Source organism: Taudactylus pleione, unplaced genomic scaffold, assembly GCF_031769625.1.
Source record: "Taudactylus pleione unplaced genomic scaffold, aTauple2 ptg000286l, whole genome shotgun sequence".
Classification (NCBI taxonomy): domain Eukaryota; kingdom Metazoa; phylum Chordata; class Amphibia; order Anura; family Myobatrachidae; genus Taudactylus; species Taudactylus pleione.
In genome coordinates, this window is record NW_028284688.1 from 3,633,363 (window position 1) to 3,649,419 (window position 16,057).

At 45.6% G+C, this 16,057-nt stretch overlaps 1 protein-coding gene across 2 annotated transcripts in view; it reads right to left on the reverse strand.

Annotated features, from left to right (window-relative positions):
- Window positions 1-16,057, reverse strand: part of TRPM2 (transient receptor potential cation channel subfamily M member 2) — a 108,988-nt gene that overhangs the window by 60,163 nt on the left and 32,768 nt on the right. For both annotated transcript variants that reach the window (XM_088482409.1, XM_088482408.1), the window contains exons 10-14: window positions 10,365-10,486; window positions 9,421-9,771; window positions 7,829-7,966; window positions 4,935-5,064; window positions 1,610-1,755 (exon numbers count right to left, since the gene is read on the reverse strand). In XM_088482409.1, coding sequence (XP_088338535.1) covers window positions 1,610-1,755; window positions 4,935-5,064; window positions 7,829-7,966; window positions 9,421-9,771; window positions 10,365-10,486 — 887 coding nt within the window. The remainder of the gene's footprint in view (window positions 1-1,609; window positions 1,756-4,934; window positions 5,065-7,828; window positions 7,967-9,420; window positions 9,772-10,364; window positions 10,487-16,057) is intronic.

The window sequence follows — 16,057 nt, forward strand, 5'->3', positions numbered from 1 at the left end:
CCCCAAAAGATGCTCTGACATGGGGGTAGCTATGGTACCGGTATACAATCGGGAAGCCGGCTGCCTTAATACCGGCAGCTGGCTTCCCAACTGTCATATCCCGGCGAGGGATGAAATTCCGGGCGTCTAGATGTAGACGCCTGACATTTCCCCGACGCTGGGAGACTGGCACCCGGCATCCCGATCGAAGGGATGCCGGACGCCGCGAGCGGACAGCCGCGGAGGGTGAGGGTTAGATTTAGGGCACCCAGGGGGGTCAAAACAGGCAAAAATGACGTAAACTGCGAAAACTTTTTGCCCATAATACGCGAAAACAGCTTTTCGCTTCAAATTGAATACGGCCCAAAGTGTAGCACAGGACGGCACTGGGTGCCGAGAAACCTGGCACGACACTGCCGGTGATTATAAACTATATTAAGTAACGACAAATGGTAGCATTTGCAGATACTAAATCAATGTGTCCTAAATGATATCACGTGTTCACTTTTAATGGTTGTATAGCTGAGCAAACCCATAATACAGTAGAGAACATGATGACATATTAAATCATTAATGAATGGTCAGTCCTCAGAGCAGCAACTGTATCAGGTGGTGTAAATACCTTTCTCCAACAGCGCCTGAGGCTTTGCTTAATAACGCAGTGAAGCGTGATGGCCATTTACTAAGTGACGGAAATCTGTGCTTTTATCTAATTACATAAAGCCCCATCTGATGGTGGTGCTATGGTTACTTATATGTCCTGTTGCCGCCACCGGCCATCTTCGTGCACGCGCAGGTCAATCGCCTTTAGATCATTAACTTTCATAATTTTGGGATTTCACGCTTGTGCAAAACAGCAACCCAGGAGCCATCTTGTATCACATCAGCACTAAGGACCTTATTCAGAGTCGGTCGCGAGCGCTGATGCACTCACAACCGACTCGATGGCTGGTCCTGCGCACGCGCAGCGGCCGACTGCGCGTGCGCAAGCCCCGGAGTGACAGAGAAAATCTGTCGCTCCGGAGCTCTCTACAAAAGGGGCGGCTGTCGATGTTGATCGACAGCTCGGACCCTTTTGTAGGTGGGGCGGGGGGGGGGTGGTTTCCAAAACGGAGGTGTTCCCATGCGAATGCCTGCCATTTTGTGGGCGCTGCACTGACATATCAGTGGGGAGCTTCCTGCTCAAACAGAGCAGGAAGCTCCCTGGGGCTTACGAGTGCCGAGACCCAACCTTTGGGTCTCATCGTAAGCCCCGATGGTGATGACCATCGCGACCATCACCCTGGTCATTAGCTAAGCTGTGGGTGGTAACCCACAGCTTAGCTTACGACCAGGAGGCCGCACTTGTATAATGAAGTGGCCGCCCTCATTCAGAACGAGCGGCCACTTCGAGCGACCGCCTCTGAATGAGGGCCTAAATGTGATGCAGACAGGACAAAGATTGCTGGAGGGTCTCTCTTTTTAAAACGTTTCAGTACTAAGGCATCCTGCATCTCATTGCTGTGAAATGAAGTGATGTAGGATGTCTCTATGCGCAGAGATAAGTGACATGATAATACATCTCCCCAATAAAACACCTTACATGTCCTGAATAATGTGACATTCAATCCTTAAAGCATAAGCCTTCTACCTGGACTCCTCCATGAGATACAAACTTCATATCTTTAGCTTCAAGAGCTAATTTCAAGCAGGTGGCTTGTCCCCAGGCTTCCGAAACTCGTATCAGAAGCTTTAGAGCTCGCTCTTCATCTTTCCTGTAGCTCTCCGTGAAAATACCTGTACATTTGCAGGAAAAGCAAGTCTGTTAGTTACAATTGTTTCGCAATAGTGAGTCAGCATTTCAGAAAAACATTGACACAAAGCTGGAGGTTATTACGGAGGTGTAAAATGGGGCAGATTTCAGAAAAAACGCAAGCATAATGGCGACTGCAAAATGAAAGACATTTGCACGGATTAATAGGATGACATGGGCAGAGCATGGATGTTCCAGGCTAAATATGGATTAGGCGCTATGGAGGCCTAGCTTTGCAGAAGAGTACCAGAACAACATTCCATTATGGACATTAGGGGACATTCCCTGCTTTATGGAAGGGTCACAGCTCTTTTTAATACCACTTTAATTTTTCACCAGGACTGGGCTTGCAGGGATCACGTACTAGACTTTTAGGTGGACTGATTTTTTGCATTTTGCATTGGTGGAGAAATGCTTGTCTAGGCACTCTTTCCTAAAGGAAAAGTTTCAATCACAGAGAATGATATCCAATGTTCTCTCTCAGTCAGATTTCAATTAATTTAGTCATCAATGATTCTTAACGTAGTTTTATTTAGAGTGGTTGTAAAGTGGGTTGGATGCTGTTTATTACATCATTCCACATTGTACCTCTTTAGATTTCCTTCCTGTCTACAAACTGTAGTTCTAGCTGAAGGGCGGAGAGTAGACTTGTACCTTGTGTGTCCTGGGTGGATCATTTAGACACAATGGTGATTTGTGGCCTGATACCAGTGCACTTCATTAGTGAGGACCAGTAGACTGAAGGCACCCAGAATTGGGGAGGGGGGACACTTGGATACAATTTCTGCAAAAAAAGCTGCTATGGTTTTTTTTTAGTTTCCAGATAAGTACGAAAACTATAAGAACATGCTTCCACCAAGCATTCGGCAGAAAGAACTACTCAGACAGATCGCGTGTTGTAAATGCCCTTGAAGTCTAGAACTTTAAAAGAAAAAATCAATGACAAAGTCAAACCAGATTCAACCATACTGAGACTGGTGTTCAGTTCACATGTGTGCGCTATTCTATAATTACAATAATTACAGTGCACAACAATGAAAATGTTTCTGATGTGAAAATAGTTACTTCTAATTGATCTCAGCATGCAAAGAATGAATATGACATTTAAAACTCTCAGTGAGCTCTGAGTTCCGAGATAGAGCCCATTTATGATGATGTAGGGGTATTCCTAGTCACGTGGGCAGAATGGAGAGAATCTTACCAGCAATCTGCGTTCCGCACAGAGGGGGCAGGGCCTAATGACCCAATTATATTAATCAGTTATTTGTCCCCTCCCCTATTCAAATATATGCGATTCACGGGATTACCCCCACAAGATAACTGTGGTGCACTGAGTGACAGCATAGGGAGCGATTCCACCAAGACATCTCAGCAATGGCACAAAGATATCAGGGGAGGTGACAGTGACAAGAGATGGCCCAGAGGAGGAGTACAAGCGACAAGCAAAGAGAAAGCACCCCCATGTATAGGCCACTATATTACATAGTACTTTCCTATGCTGTATGTTTGTTTCCTATGGTGTATGTTTGTTTCCTATGCTGTATGATGTTCCGTATACTGTATGTTTGTTCCGTATGCTGTATATTTGTTTCCTATGCTGTATATTTATTTCCTATGCTGTATGTTTGTTTCCTATGCTGTATGTTTGTTTCCTATGCTGTACGTTTGTTTCCTATGCTGTATGTGTGTTTCCTATGCTGTATGTTTGTTTCGTTTTGTGTTCTTATTTGATTGAATTAAAACAACTGTTCTTTATTTTCTATCAAGAAAATATCAGATTATTTTAAAATAGCTTTTCACTATGACTATACTACTAATGTACATACAGTATAGTGCAAGTAGTGTAGCTCAAAAAATAGAGCTAGTAAAAACATTCTGAAATCATTTTAGTTTTTCTTGACCTCAAATTAGTAATGTATGACTATTAGTAATGTATGATTATTTTTAGAAAGGAAACAAATTAAAAGTATTAATTTGCTGTACAGTGTTATTTTGCTACTGTAGCTATTTTTTGTAAAAAAAAATACTTTTTCTAGCTTTTATGTTGATAACAATTGTCAGTGTCGCTCTCTTTGTTCAATTTATATGCCAAAAGTCTGACCACCAATATATACCACAGAAATGAAAAAAGTCATTGGTAGAACAGCAGTAGATGGACAATATAATGAATTTGCTGCAAAACTGCACATAATCAGCATAATGTTTAGGAAAATTAAAAATGAGGTGATTTATTTGTAGTGACAGTTAGGAGCTGATTAGTTGGTACTTTATCTCTCTCCAAGCTTAGTACCAGGGCCATAACTAGGGCTGTGTAACCATTGCTTTATGTTTAGGTACCAATAATGAATATGACTGTATATGGATTGCATACAATAGTGTCTTATTTTAATGTTGCTGGAATTGGTATAGTACTAAACGTGCTCTAGGTAGCAGATTTCCCTCACATTTATAAGCTGCAATACTGTATGTAGAAACAATTGCTCCTATGCTTATTGTGAAACAATGGAGTTAGTGATACTTTTTACTTGCTAACTGAATAAGGGAGAGATGTATCAACATTTGGAGAGATTTAAAGTGGACTGAGATAAAGTACCAATCACTCCGCTCCTAGCTTTCACTTTACAGGCTGCGTTTGACAGCTAGGAGCTGTTTGGTTGGTACTTTATCTCTCACCGCTTTATTTCTCTCCAAGGCTTGACACATAGGGCGGAATTCAATTGATTACGCGGTCCGGATCTCCCGTCTAAAGTGATAGGAGATCGCGGGCCGCCATTCAATTGTTGCAGTTCTTCGCCGTGATCGCGCCCATAGAGGTCAGGTTTAGCCGCGTAAAGCAGCTAAACCCGACCAAAGTGCTGGGCGCGATCGCGAAAAGTGATGTTTGGGCGCCCAAACATGTCACTTTTCGCACATTTCAGCTCTCATCCCCCAGGGGCTGCGAGCTGAAATGTAGCGCTTGGCAGCTGATCGCGCCCGACAGGAGCAAGAATAGAATAGCTCCGTCGGGCGCGATAGGGGATAAAAACAATTGAATTCCGCCCATAATGTGGTGTTTGCTGAAAAATATCATAGGAATCAAATGTTTTCAAAATTGTCATACGCTTTAAAGCATGTCATCATGGAATCAACTACTATTAAATATCACTTATAATCAATCATCTACCAATGGCTTTCTGTTCATAGTCATCAGCCAAGGAGAGCAGATCTTCAGATGTGTCCGTGTCTTCCTCTTCTTTCGAGAGCTCTTTCAGAATCTTAGTGCACGCAAGGGCCGCGGCTATGCAATCATGGCACTAAGCCACATGGGGAGGAAAAAAAAGCATTTCAAAATAATTACATTATAAATTAATAATTACAAATATTTTCCTAACATATAAAAAAATCTGATTATTGGGAAATAACTGTGGTTTATGACATTACGAACTATCTTCAGAGATCCTATGCATTGGTAGATAACCCTATTTATTTATTACCAGTTATTTATATAGCGCACATATTCTGCAACGCTTTACAGAGAAAATTTGGCCATTCACATCAGTCCCTGCTCACATACACACTCACACTAGGGTTATTTTTTTTTGTTAGGAGCCAATTAACTTACCAGTATATTTTTGGAGTGTGGGAGGAAACCGGAGTACCCGAATGAAACCCACGCAAGCACAGGGAGAATATACAAACTCCACACAGGTAGGGCCGTGGCTGGAATCAAACCCATGACCTCAGTGCTGTGAGGCAGTAATGCTACCATTACACCGTCTGTGCTGCCCTAGCTCACTCTTTATAAATTTTTAAGGTTTATTGGGGTCCTGTGGCTATAGTATTAGTAAGATGGTTTCTAAATTCACAGTGGATGATAAGCAAGCTGTTGCAGAAACACAGGAGTATATTTACTAAAGTGAGAGATTTTAGAAGTGGAGATGTTGCCCATAGCAACCAATCAGATTATAGCTATTATCTTCTAGAAGGTGCTAGTTAAATATTAAGTAGAAATTGGTTGCTATGTATAAACATCAGTGACCCGGCAGCCACGCAGTTTGTAAGTTAAATCTGACCTGCCTCAAACAAAGTGTCTCTCCTGACACTGAGAACGCTCTCCTGACACACACAGCTCTCTCCTGACATACACAGCACTCTCCTGACACACACAGCGCTCTCCTGACACACACAGTGCTCTCCTGACACACACAGCGCTCTCCTGACACACACAGCGCTCTCCTGACACACACAGTGCTCTCCTGACACACACAGTGCTCTCGTGACACACAGAGCGCTCTCCTGACACACACAGCGCTCTCCTGACACACACAGAGTGCTCTCTGGACACACAGAGCATTCTCATGCTGTGAAGGAGATCACAATGGCTAATTTATGCACGCCAATGAAACAGAGTTTAAATGGTCCCGACACACCTGCGCTTGCCTAGCCACACCCAGTTACCTCCCCCAAACAATGACTACCTGTCACTCACTTGCGAGCGATTCCTCTCTGCGAGCATAATTGCAATACATTTGCTGCACATGCACAAAGGCTACCAGTCGCTCAATCTGCGTAAATATAGGCATTGCGTAAATCTTGGAATCAGGCACAATGTGTGTATGTGTACCGGGTACCAAAACTGAGCTATATTTAAATAAAAAACTATTTAATGTAGAACTGGTTTGACAAGTGGGTAGAACGATTAGGCCATTCTTTTGTACGAGGACGTCAACTACAGCAAAATGTAGAGTAGACATTATGGGGCATATTTATCACAATCCGCATTTTTTTATTCAGATGTGATAAACATTTTTTGCCCAAATTTCGCAATATAAAAATTTATATTTTCACAAAAATTTACCAGAACCCTCTTGCCGGGAGATGGGCTGTGATAAGGGCCCGTCCTGGTGAAGAGTTGGGATCAGTGGGATAGTGTAAAGCTATCACACTGCTTCCAGGTTCAAGTCCCCAGCAGCCACTAAGCACCATGCATTCCTAGGGGCTAAAAGAGAGGGATCCAGGTCCCTCTCCGGAAAATTTTGCAAGTAGTAGCCCATAGAATACTATAGAATGATGCCAACTGGTGCAATCAGAGCTTTGTAAATCTGGCTGCATATTAGCTCCCATAGGGGGCTGCATTTGGGGATGAAAATGGAGGGACTGTGGTAGATATCAGAGATGTATGCTGCGATCTCTCCATAGTACATCTGTGGGATCCTTATTATTTGTGGGTAGCTCCCGGAAACAGCTGTTTTTGGGGAATATCCTGCAAATATTTAATATAACTAGTCCCCTATATCACACTACAAGCAACTTGATTTTATGCCCAGAAAAATAAAAATTATATTTTTCAATCTTCCAAACTAGACGAATTGAGGCATCAGACAGAGACATGAAGACAACCTGCCCCTGCAGCATAGCCAACATTATCCCTGAATTTGATTGTTTCCTTCCCAGTTTGATGCTTTGGATAGACCTTGCCTCACAGGTGCTTGGAAGGATGGGGTAGGAAGTCTAGTGTAAGATGTCTCTGATAATTGGTGTGATCAGCGACATAAGTTCATCCCAGATGACTGGAGGCAAGTTATCATTCGGGGCCAACCTACCCCTCCCAAATATGTGACTATGGCTGCTGCCATGGAGGAGTGGGATGGGGAGTTGTGGGTGAGGGGGGCACCAGATGTGTCTCACTGGTATAAGAAGCTGCCGAGGAGCAGGGACACCAATGAGCAGGGACAGGCTATAGATAGATGGAGGCGGCAGCTGATGGTCTGACACAGAGACCTAGTATATGGTTATGGTAGCTTTGCCGGGAAGAGGTGCCATGTATTGAGCGGCCATGACAGTACACACAGGGTACATATTTACAGCCCAAAGTGGGGTGAATATTTTATGGGAGATGGAGGAGGTGCCCCTTCAGTGCTGGTGCCCGGCGGCAGGCACCTCCATTGTCTACCATAGTCCTACCCCTGGGTGTGATCTTCAAGCACCTCTGGTGAGTTTAGGAAATATTTCTAAGCTTCAGATTAGATATACATTTTCCGGAATGTCCTATTTGCTTAGTAATCTCCATGTTCTCACCTGTACCCAGATGATTTCTGCAAGTTCTTTCCGGTTTTGAACAATGGCCCATATGAGCAGATCCCTGATTGGATCCATTGTACACAGTGATGTTCCCTGGGATCTTTTGTGAAAAGAACGGAGAGTGACTCTTTGTACCTATAGAATAAAGATATTATAAAGTTAGAGACATCAGCGTACAGTACAAATGCCTTTTTAGAGCATAGGTAACACAAATAACACAGCAACACAGTAATAGTAACATTAGGCAAATTTGTGTCATTGGTTGCAATTATAATGTACATTTTGGTGAAACAATCTAATAGTTTTGGAGGACGTTATATGAACAATAAATTATGACAAATATTACCTTAAGGGCTGCTATAAATTACTGCATATATATATTTTGTAAGTGGCACCACCAGAAGATAAGCTCCACACTTCAAGAGTTTAACTGTGGGATAGTTGTATTTTTGAGAAATAAAAATAAAGATACATATCTGCTACTTTACAGTATGTTAAAATAAAAGTAGGAAATATAAGGAAAGGTATCTAATTATATGCTCTCATCACTAAACTATGCCTAAAGTATTATTATTTACACATAGGACCTCATTCAGAGCCGGACGCAATTAGCGCTCGCTCGTTCAGAAAAAGGGGGTGGCTATTCAAATGAACCGTTCGCTCCTTGCGGTCTGTTGCCGCCTCCATGTCTGAACGAGCGAACAAAACATGCGCTCGTTTATTTGAAAAATACGCCCCCTGGCCACTCGCATCATACGTCATGTCCGCTATTTATTAGATTAATCGCGTACATCGAACAGCGTATGAACTGCTCGCTATTCTTGTGGTTGGTTTTTCCTACCACTATATTGCGAGCAGTTCTGACTATAAAACAACCAAGTGACGTGGTCAATACGCTGCTGTATTAATTATGCACACCCATAAAATGCCCGCTTTGACCTTTAAGCACGCCTGCGTTCGGATTTCCACTCCCCGTTTTCAAGCACCTTCCCCTGTTACCACCCACATACGCCTCCTCCTGTCACTCAAAATAGCAGGCACTCGCTATATAGCGAACAAACGATTTTCGGCCACACTGACTGGTTCGCGCATGCGTATTAAAAACCGTACGCATGTGCAGATGGGCGAATATCGTTCGGAACGAGCGTACTGCCGCTTACGAGCGGCTCTGAATCAGGCCCATAGTTACTTGGTTTGCATTATATAACTATGATATACAGACCCATCATTCATAGGGATGCCATAATTTTGGAACAAAGTTGGCACAGTCTGCTGCTTAATATGTTTTGCATGCCTAAGATGCTATTTTACCAGTCCTGCTACATTAGGTCCAGCTTCTCTACCTAAAGGGATTGGCAATAGAATATTAGTATACTAAGAGAGAGTCTTGGTAATAAACTAAACTGAACATCTTTATTACATCTTTGTTTAATTAACAAAATTACTTCTATTGTAATTGCATCAAGGTTTAGGTTGTTTAATACTTCTAAAAATGTTGTTATATCGTTGTTACGAAATATTTTAAATGAATGAAAAATGCGTGGGACATATACACATAAATGGATATAAAACAGAGAGTAAGCACCTACATTTATTTTGATGTGTGGGACTGCAATAGAAATTTGAGGTCGGTCTGAACTTTTGGGCTTCGGATAAAGAGGTTTTGTGAAGTCGCCCAGGAGCTCTCTCAGAACATGTGACACGTGGTGGAGACGAAGTTTCGACGTCTTTATGAATTCTAGCCGGAATCTTTCATCCTCAAACAATTTTGCAAGTTTGCTATGAAACAAGCAGGATGGGTCTATATTGTTGTAAAGATTTATTATAGTTTCTTCGGTGGCGTAGTCTTCGAGACGGACTCCGTGCTCCAGGAAAAGCCTTACAAAGGCAGGTTTATTGCCGATTAATGCCGCTGTCATCACCGGATGAAGATCTGAGGGCTGAGGAGTACAGATTTCGGTCAATACTTTAACAAGGAAAACACACTAAGCTGGTATGGAAAACCGTCCACTGTCAAGTTTAATACACTTTTATTCCTTTCCGTTCCTTTAAAGTAGAGATGTGCACTTTGGATCGCCAAAAATCTAAATCCACCCAAATTTCGTGAATCCGGACAGATCTCAGTTGCGGTTCTGATCTGCTGAGTAGATTTGGACAGGCACAAGTTGCGGTTTGGATCTTCCCACGGTTCGGAATTCGGATTTTAAATCTGAATTTCATTTATTTGGATTGCAACAATTACATGAATGTAGCTGTTTTTAAAAGCTTTATAGCAATGTTTTTTTCATTAAAAAAAATAAATAGACCATATCCAAAACCAAAACACCGGCGTCATTGCAAATCTTTAAAGTAGTCAATGTAATACTTAGAGCTATAACAAAAGCAACAAAAAAAAGAGTCTAAGGGCATTTATCTGTAATAAATGTAACAAATAAGAGACAATTACTTTTTGCCCTCTTCTTGATCAAATACAATTGTGAGTTATCTTACAGAGTAACGGAATAACGGATTTGATCGCAATGTTTTTGCCCACCTTCCATTGATGATCATCTGTAAAAATCTCACTTCTAGCGATGTCCACCCTGTTCCATGCCACTGCCAGCTTTAACTGGTGGTCCCAGTTCTCACGCCCTTGCTGATCATGCCTTAGCGAAGCTGCAATTAATATATGAGCAATCTGTATTCAAATCCCTGGGATACAAAAATGATTGATGTCCAATACTTAAAAAAACAGCGCAATCACTGGGAAAGCGATGCAGGAGGGGGGCCGGGGGGATATGTAACAATGTCCATTGTTTGCAAAAGTTCCGATTTTGCAGACAGTTAAACAGATTTTTTTTTTCTAGGTAAAACCAAATAAATTGCTTTAAATCCTCAGGGAATATTGCTATAAAAACAAATATGCACTTTTACAAATTCGGCCCCTATTGTATTCCCCCTACAGAGTTTTAGCTATATCTACAATTTTATACATAATTCATGTACTGACAATACTTGTTCTCAATACAGAAACTTGCTGATTTATCGTGTACAGATGGGTCCTCGTGAACCTATTGATTTGGTGCCATATGAGGCGACAGTGGCGTAAGTTCATCCCAGAAGCTCGGAGGCAAGTTATAATTTAGTGACCCCGTCACAGTCGCTGACACTGTAATGTAGCATTTCGCAAGCAGATAGACCCACAGTTGCACACAGTATATAGGCATGCCATGGAGGAGGGAGACAGAGAATTGTGGGTGAGGCGGGCGCCGGACGTGACATAAGAAGCTGCTAAACAGCGGCAACGCCAACAAGTAGGGACAGGCTATAGATAGATGGAGGCGGCACGTGATGGTCTGACGCTGAGCTCTCCACTAGTGTATGGTGGCTTCTCAGGTGCCAGGAAGGGGTGCCATTTATTGAGCGTCTATGACGGTACACTCCGGGTACATAGTTACAGCCCTAAATGGGGTGAATATGTTGTGGACAATGGAGGAGGTGCAGCTTCAGTACTGGAGCCCGGCGGCAGCGCCTCCATTGTCTCCTATAGTTCTGCCCCTGTGAGGCGAGACGCCTGGTGCCATTCCTGTGCTGCGTGCTATTTATCAACTTTGCATCTTAGTCCACTTATAGGACCTGATTTATAGTCAAATGCAGAAGCTCCCAGAGCTGCACCTATTGGCGGCTGCTTGTCTGTTACTTAATGCAAATGCCGCTCTTTCCCTCGTGACATCCGTGCATCCGCATGTGCAAGTACTGAGGAGTATACGCCGTAATAATGACTAGTTCTGTATGTACTTAGATGCATCATCAAAACATGCATGAAAGTCACACTGAGCACGCACAGCGATTGCATTTCAATTCGATCGCCCTGAGGATTCACCCACAATTTGAGTAACAGGTAGTCAGCGTTTGGGGGAGGTAACGGAGGGTGGTAACAAAACTGCAGGCGTGTCTGAACCTTTAAACTCCGTTCCATGGGCGTGCATAAATTAGCCATTGTGATCTCCTTCCTAGTATGAGAGCTCTCAGTGCATCAGGAAAGACACAGTGTTGTAAACAGACTGGGATTGAAATGCCGGCGGCTGTTTAGACAGGATGAAGATCTCGACAAAGGCACGTAAGTACCCTAACCTCTCCTGTCCCCCCCCTTAATCCTCCAATAGTGGTGCCTAACCCTAACCTCCCCTCTAGTTCATACCCCTAACCTCCCCCCATGGGTGCCTAACCCTAACCTGACCACAGGGGTGCTAACCCTAACCCCCCCTTACTGCTCCCTAAACCTAACCCTCATGGGGGAGTGCCTAACTCTAACCTCTACCTCGGGGTGCCTAACCCTAACCCTTCCCCCTAGGGGTCTCTAACCTTAACCTCCCCCAAAACCTAACACTAGCCCCACAAACTGCCCTAAACCAAACCCTCCCCCCCCGCCTCTAACAGGATGGGCGCCCCGGACTTGCCTCGTTCGTGCATTCGTCGTCCAGGATTCCGGGGTCACGATTATGATAGGCGTCTGTATTTCGACGCTTATAATGAATCCCTAGCCGGCATTTTGCTGTTGGGATTGCGACCACATCCCGTTATAGACAGGTCAGACTTTACTTAAAGGCTGTGTGGCTGCCCGATCTTTGCGATGTTCCTGATCTTTACATTGTCACACGATATTGGATGTATATGAGAGGGCAGCAGGGGGCGTCCCTATGCTCGGCTAAGCTTACACTGTACGGATATGAGAAGGCAGCAGTGGGCGTCCCTATGCTGGGCTGTGCTTACACTGTACAGATATGAGAAGGCAGCAGGGGGCGTCCCTATGCTGGGCTGTGCATACACTGTACGGATATGAGGAGGCAGCAGTGGGCGTCCCTATGCTGGGCTGTGCTTACACTGTACGGATATGAGAAGGCAGCAGGGGGCGTCCCTATGCTGGGCTGTGCTTACGCTGTACGGATATGAGAAGGCAGCAGTGGGTGTCCCTATGCTGGGCTGTGCTTACACTGTAAGGATATGAGAAGGCAGCAGTGGGCCTCCCTATGCTGGGCTGTGCTTACACTGTACGGATATGAGGAGGCAGCAGTATGTGTCCATATGCTGAGCTGTGTTTACACTGTACATATATGAGAAGGCAGCAGTGTTCGTCCCTATGCTGGGCTGTGCTTACACTGTATGGATATGAGAAGGCAGCAGTGGGCGTCCCTATGCTGGTCTGTGCTTATACTGTACGGATATGAGGAGGCAGCAGTATGTGTCCCTATGCTGAGCTGTGCTTACACTGTACGTATATGAGAAGGCAGCAGTGGGTGTCCCTAAGCTGGGCTGTGCTTACACTGTACGGATATGAGAAGGCAGCAGTGGGCGTCCCTATGCTGGTCTGTGCTTACACTGTATGGATATGAGAAGACAGCAGTGGGCGGCCCTATGCTGGGCTGTGCTTACACTGTGCGTATATGAGAAGGCAGCAATGGGCGGCCCTATGCTGGGCTGTGCTTACACTGTACGTATATGAGAAGGCAGCAGTGGGTGTCCCTATGCCGGGCTGTGCTTACACTGTATGGATATGAGAAGGCAGCAGTGGCCGTCCATATGCTCTGCTGTGCTTACACTGTACGGATATGAGAAGGCAGCAGTGGGCGGCCCTATGCTGGGCTGTGCTTACACTGTACGTATATGAGAAGGCAGCAGTGGGCGGCCCTATGCTGGGCTGTGCTTACACTGTATGGATATGAGAAGGCAGCAGTGGGCGTCCCTATGCTGGGCTGTGCTTTCACTGTACGGATATGAGGAGGCAGCAGTATGTGTCCCTATGCTGAGCTGTGTTTACACTGTACATATATGAGAAGGCAGCAGTGTGCGTCCCTATGCTGGGCTGTGCTTACACTGTATGGATATAAGAAGGCAGCAGTGGGCGTCCCTATGCTGGTCTGTGCTTATACTGTACGGATATGAGGAGGCAGCAGTATGTGTCCCTATGCTGAGCTGTGCTTACACTGTACATATATGAGAAGGCAGAAGTGGGTGTCCCTATGCTGGGCTGTGCTTACACTGTACGGATATGAGAAGGCAGCAGAGGGCGTCCCTATGCTGGGCTGTGCTTACACTGTATGGATATGAGAAGGCAGCAGTGGGCGGCCCTATGCTGGGCTGTGCTTACACTGTACGTATATGAGAAGGCAGCAGTGGGCGGCCCTATGCTGGGCTGTGCTTACACTGTACGTATATGAGAAGGCAGCAGTGGGTGTCCCTATGCTGGGCTGTGCTTACACTGTATGGATATGAGAAGGCAGCAGTGGGCGTCCCTATGCTGGGCTGTGCTTACACTGTACGGATATGAGAAGGCAGCAGTGGGAGTCCCTATGCTGAGCTGTGCTTACACTGTACGGATATGAGAAGGCAGCAGTGTGCGTCCCTATGCTGGGCTGTGCTTACACCGTATGGATATGAGAAGGCAGCGTTGGACGTCCCTATGCTGGGCTGTGCTTACACTGTATGGATATAAGAAGGCAGCAGTGGATGTCCTTATGCTGGGCTGTGCTTACACTGTACGGATATGAGAAGGCAGCAGTATGTGTCCCTATGCTGGGCTGTGCTTACACTGTATGGATATGAGAAGGCAGAAGTGGGGATCCCTATGCTGGGCTGCACTTACACTGTACAGATATGAGAAGGCAGCAGTGGGCGTCCCTATGCTGGCCTGTGCTTACACTGTACGGATATGAGAAGGCAGCAGTGGGCGTCCCTATGCTGGGCTGTGATTACACTGTATGGATATGAGAAGGCAGCAGTGGGCGTCCCTATGCTGGGATGTGCTTACACTGTACAGATATGAGGAGGCAGCAGTGGGCGTCCCTATGCTGGGCTGTGCTTACGCTGTACGGATATGAGGAGGCAGCAGTGGGCGTCCCTATGCTGGGCTGTGCTTACACTGTAAAGATATGGGAAGGCAGCAATGGGGATCCCTATGCTGGGCTGCACTTACACTGTACAGATATGAGAAGGCAGCAGTGGGCGTCCCTATGCTGGGCTGTGATTACACTGTATGGATATGAGAAGGCAGCAGTGGGCGTCCCTATGCTGGGCTGTGCTTACACTGTACGGATATGAGGAGGCAGCAGTGGGCGTCCCTATGCTGGGCTGTGCTTACGCTGTACGGATATGAGGACGCAGCAGTGGGCGTCCCTATGCTGGGCTGTGCTTACACTGTACAGATATGAGAAGGCAGCAGGGGGCATCCCTATGCTGGGCTGTGCTTACACTGTACAGATATGAGAGGGCAGCAGTGGGCGTCCCTATGCTGGGCTGTGCTTACATTGTATGGATATGAGAAGGCAGCAGTGGGCGTCCCTATGCTGGGCTGTGCTTACACTGTACATATATGAGAAGGCAGCAGTGGGTGTCCCTATGCTGGGCTTTGCTTACACTGTAAGGATATGAGGAGGCAGCAGTGGGCGTCCCTATGCTCGGCTGTGCTTACACTGTATGGATATGAGAAGGCAGCAGTGGGCGTCCCTAAGCTGGGCTGTGAATACACTGTACAGATATGAGAAGGCAGCAGTGGGCGTCCCTATGCTGGGCTGTGATTACACTGTACGTATATGAGAAGGCAGCAGTGGGTGTCCCTATGCTGGGCTGTGCTTACACTGTACGGATATGAGAAGGCAGCAGTGGGTGTCCCTATGCTGGGCTGTGCTTACACTGTACAGATATGAGAAAGCAGCAGGGGGCATCCCTATGCTGGGCTGTGATTACACTGTATTGATATGAGAAGGCAGCAGTGGACATCCCTATGCTGGGCTGTGCTTACTCTGTACGTATATGAGAAGGCAGCAGTGGATGTCCCTATGCTGGGCTGTGCTTACACTGTACAGATATGAGAAGGCAGCAGGGGGCGTCCCTATGCTGGGCTGTAATTACACTGTATGGATATGAGAAGGCAGCAGTGGGCGTCCCTATACTGGGCTGTGCTTACTCTGTACGTATATGAGAAGGCAGCAGTGGGTGTCCCTATGCTGGGCTATGCTTACACTGTACAGATATGAGAAGGCAGCAGGGGGCGTCCCTATGCTGGGCAGTGATTACACTGTATGGATATGAGAAGGCAGCAGTGGGCGTCCCTATGCTGGGCTGTGCTTACACTGTACGTATATGAGAAGGCAGCAGTGGGTGTCCCTATGCTGGGCTGTGCTTACACTGTATGGATATGAGAAGGCAGCAGTGGGTGTCCCTATGCTGGGCTGTGCTTACACTGTACGG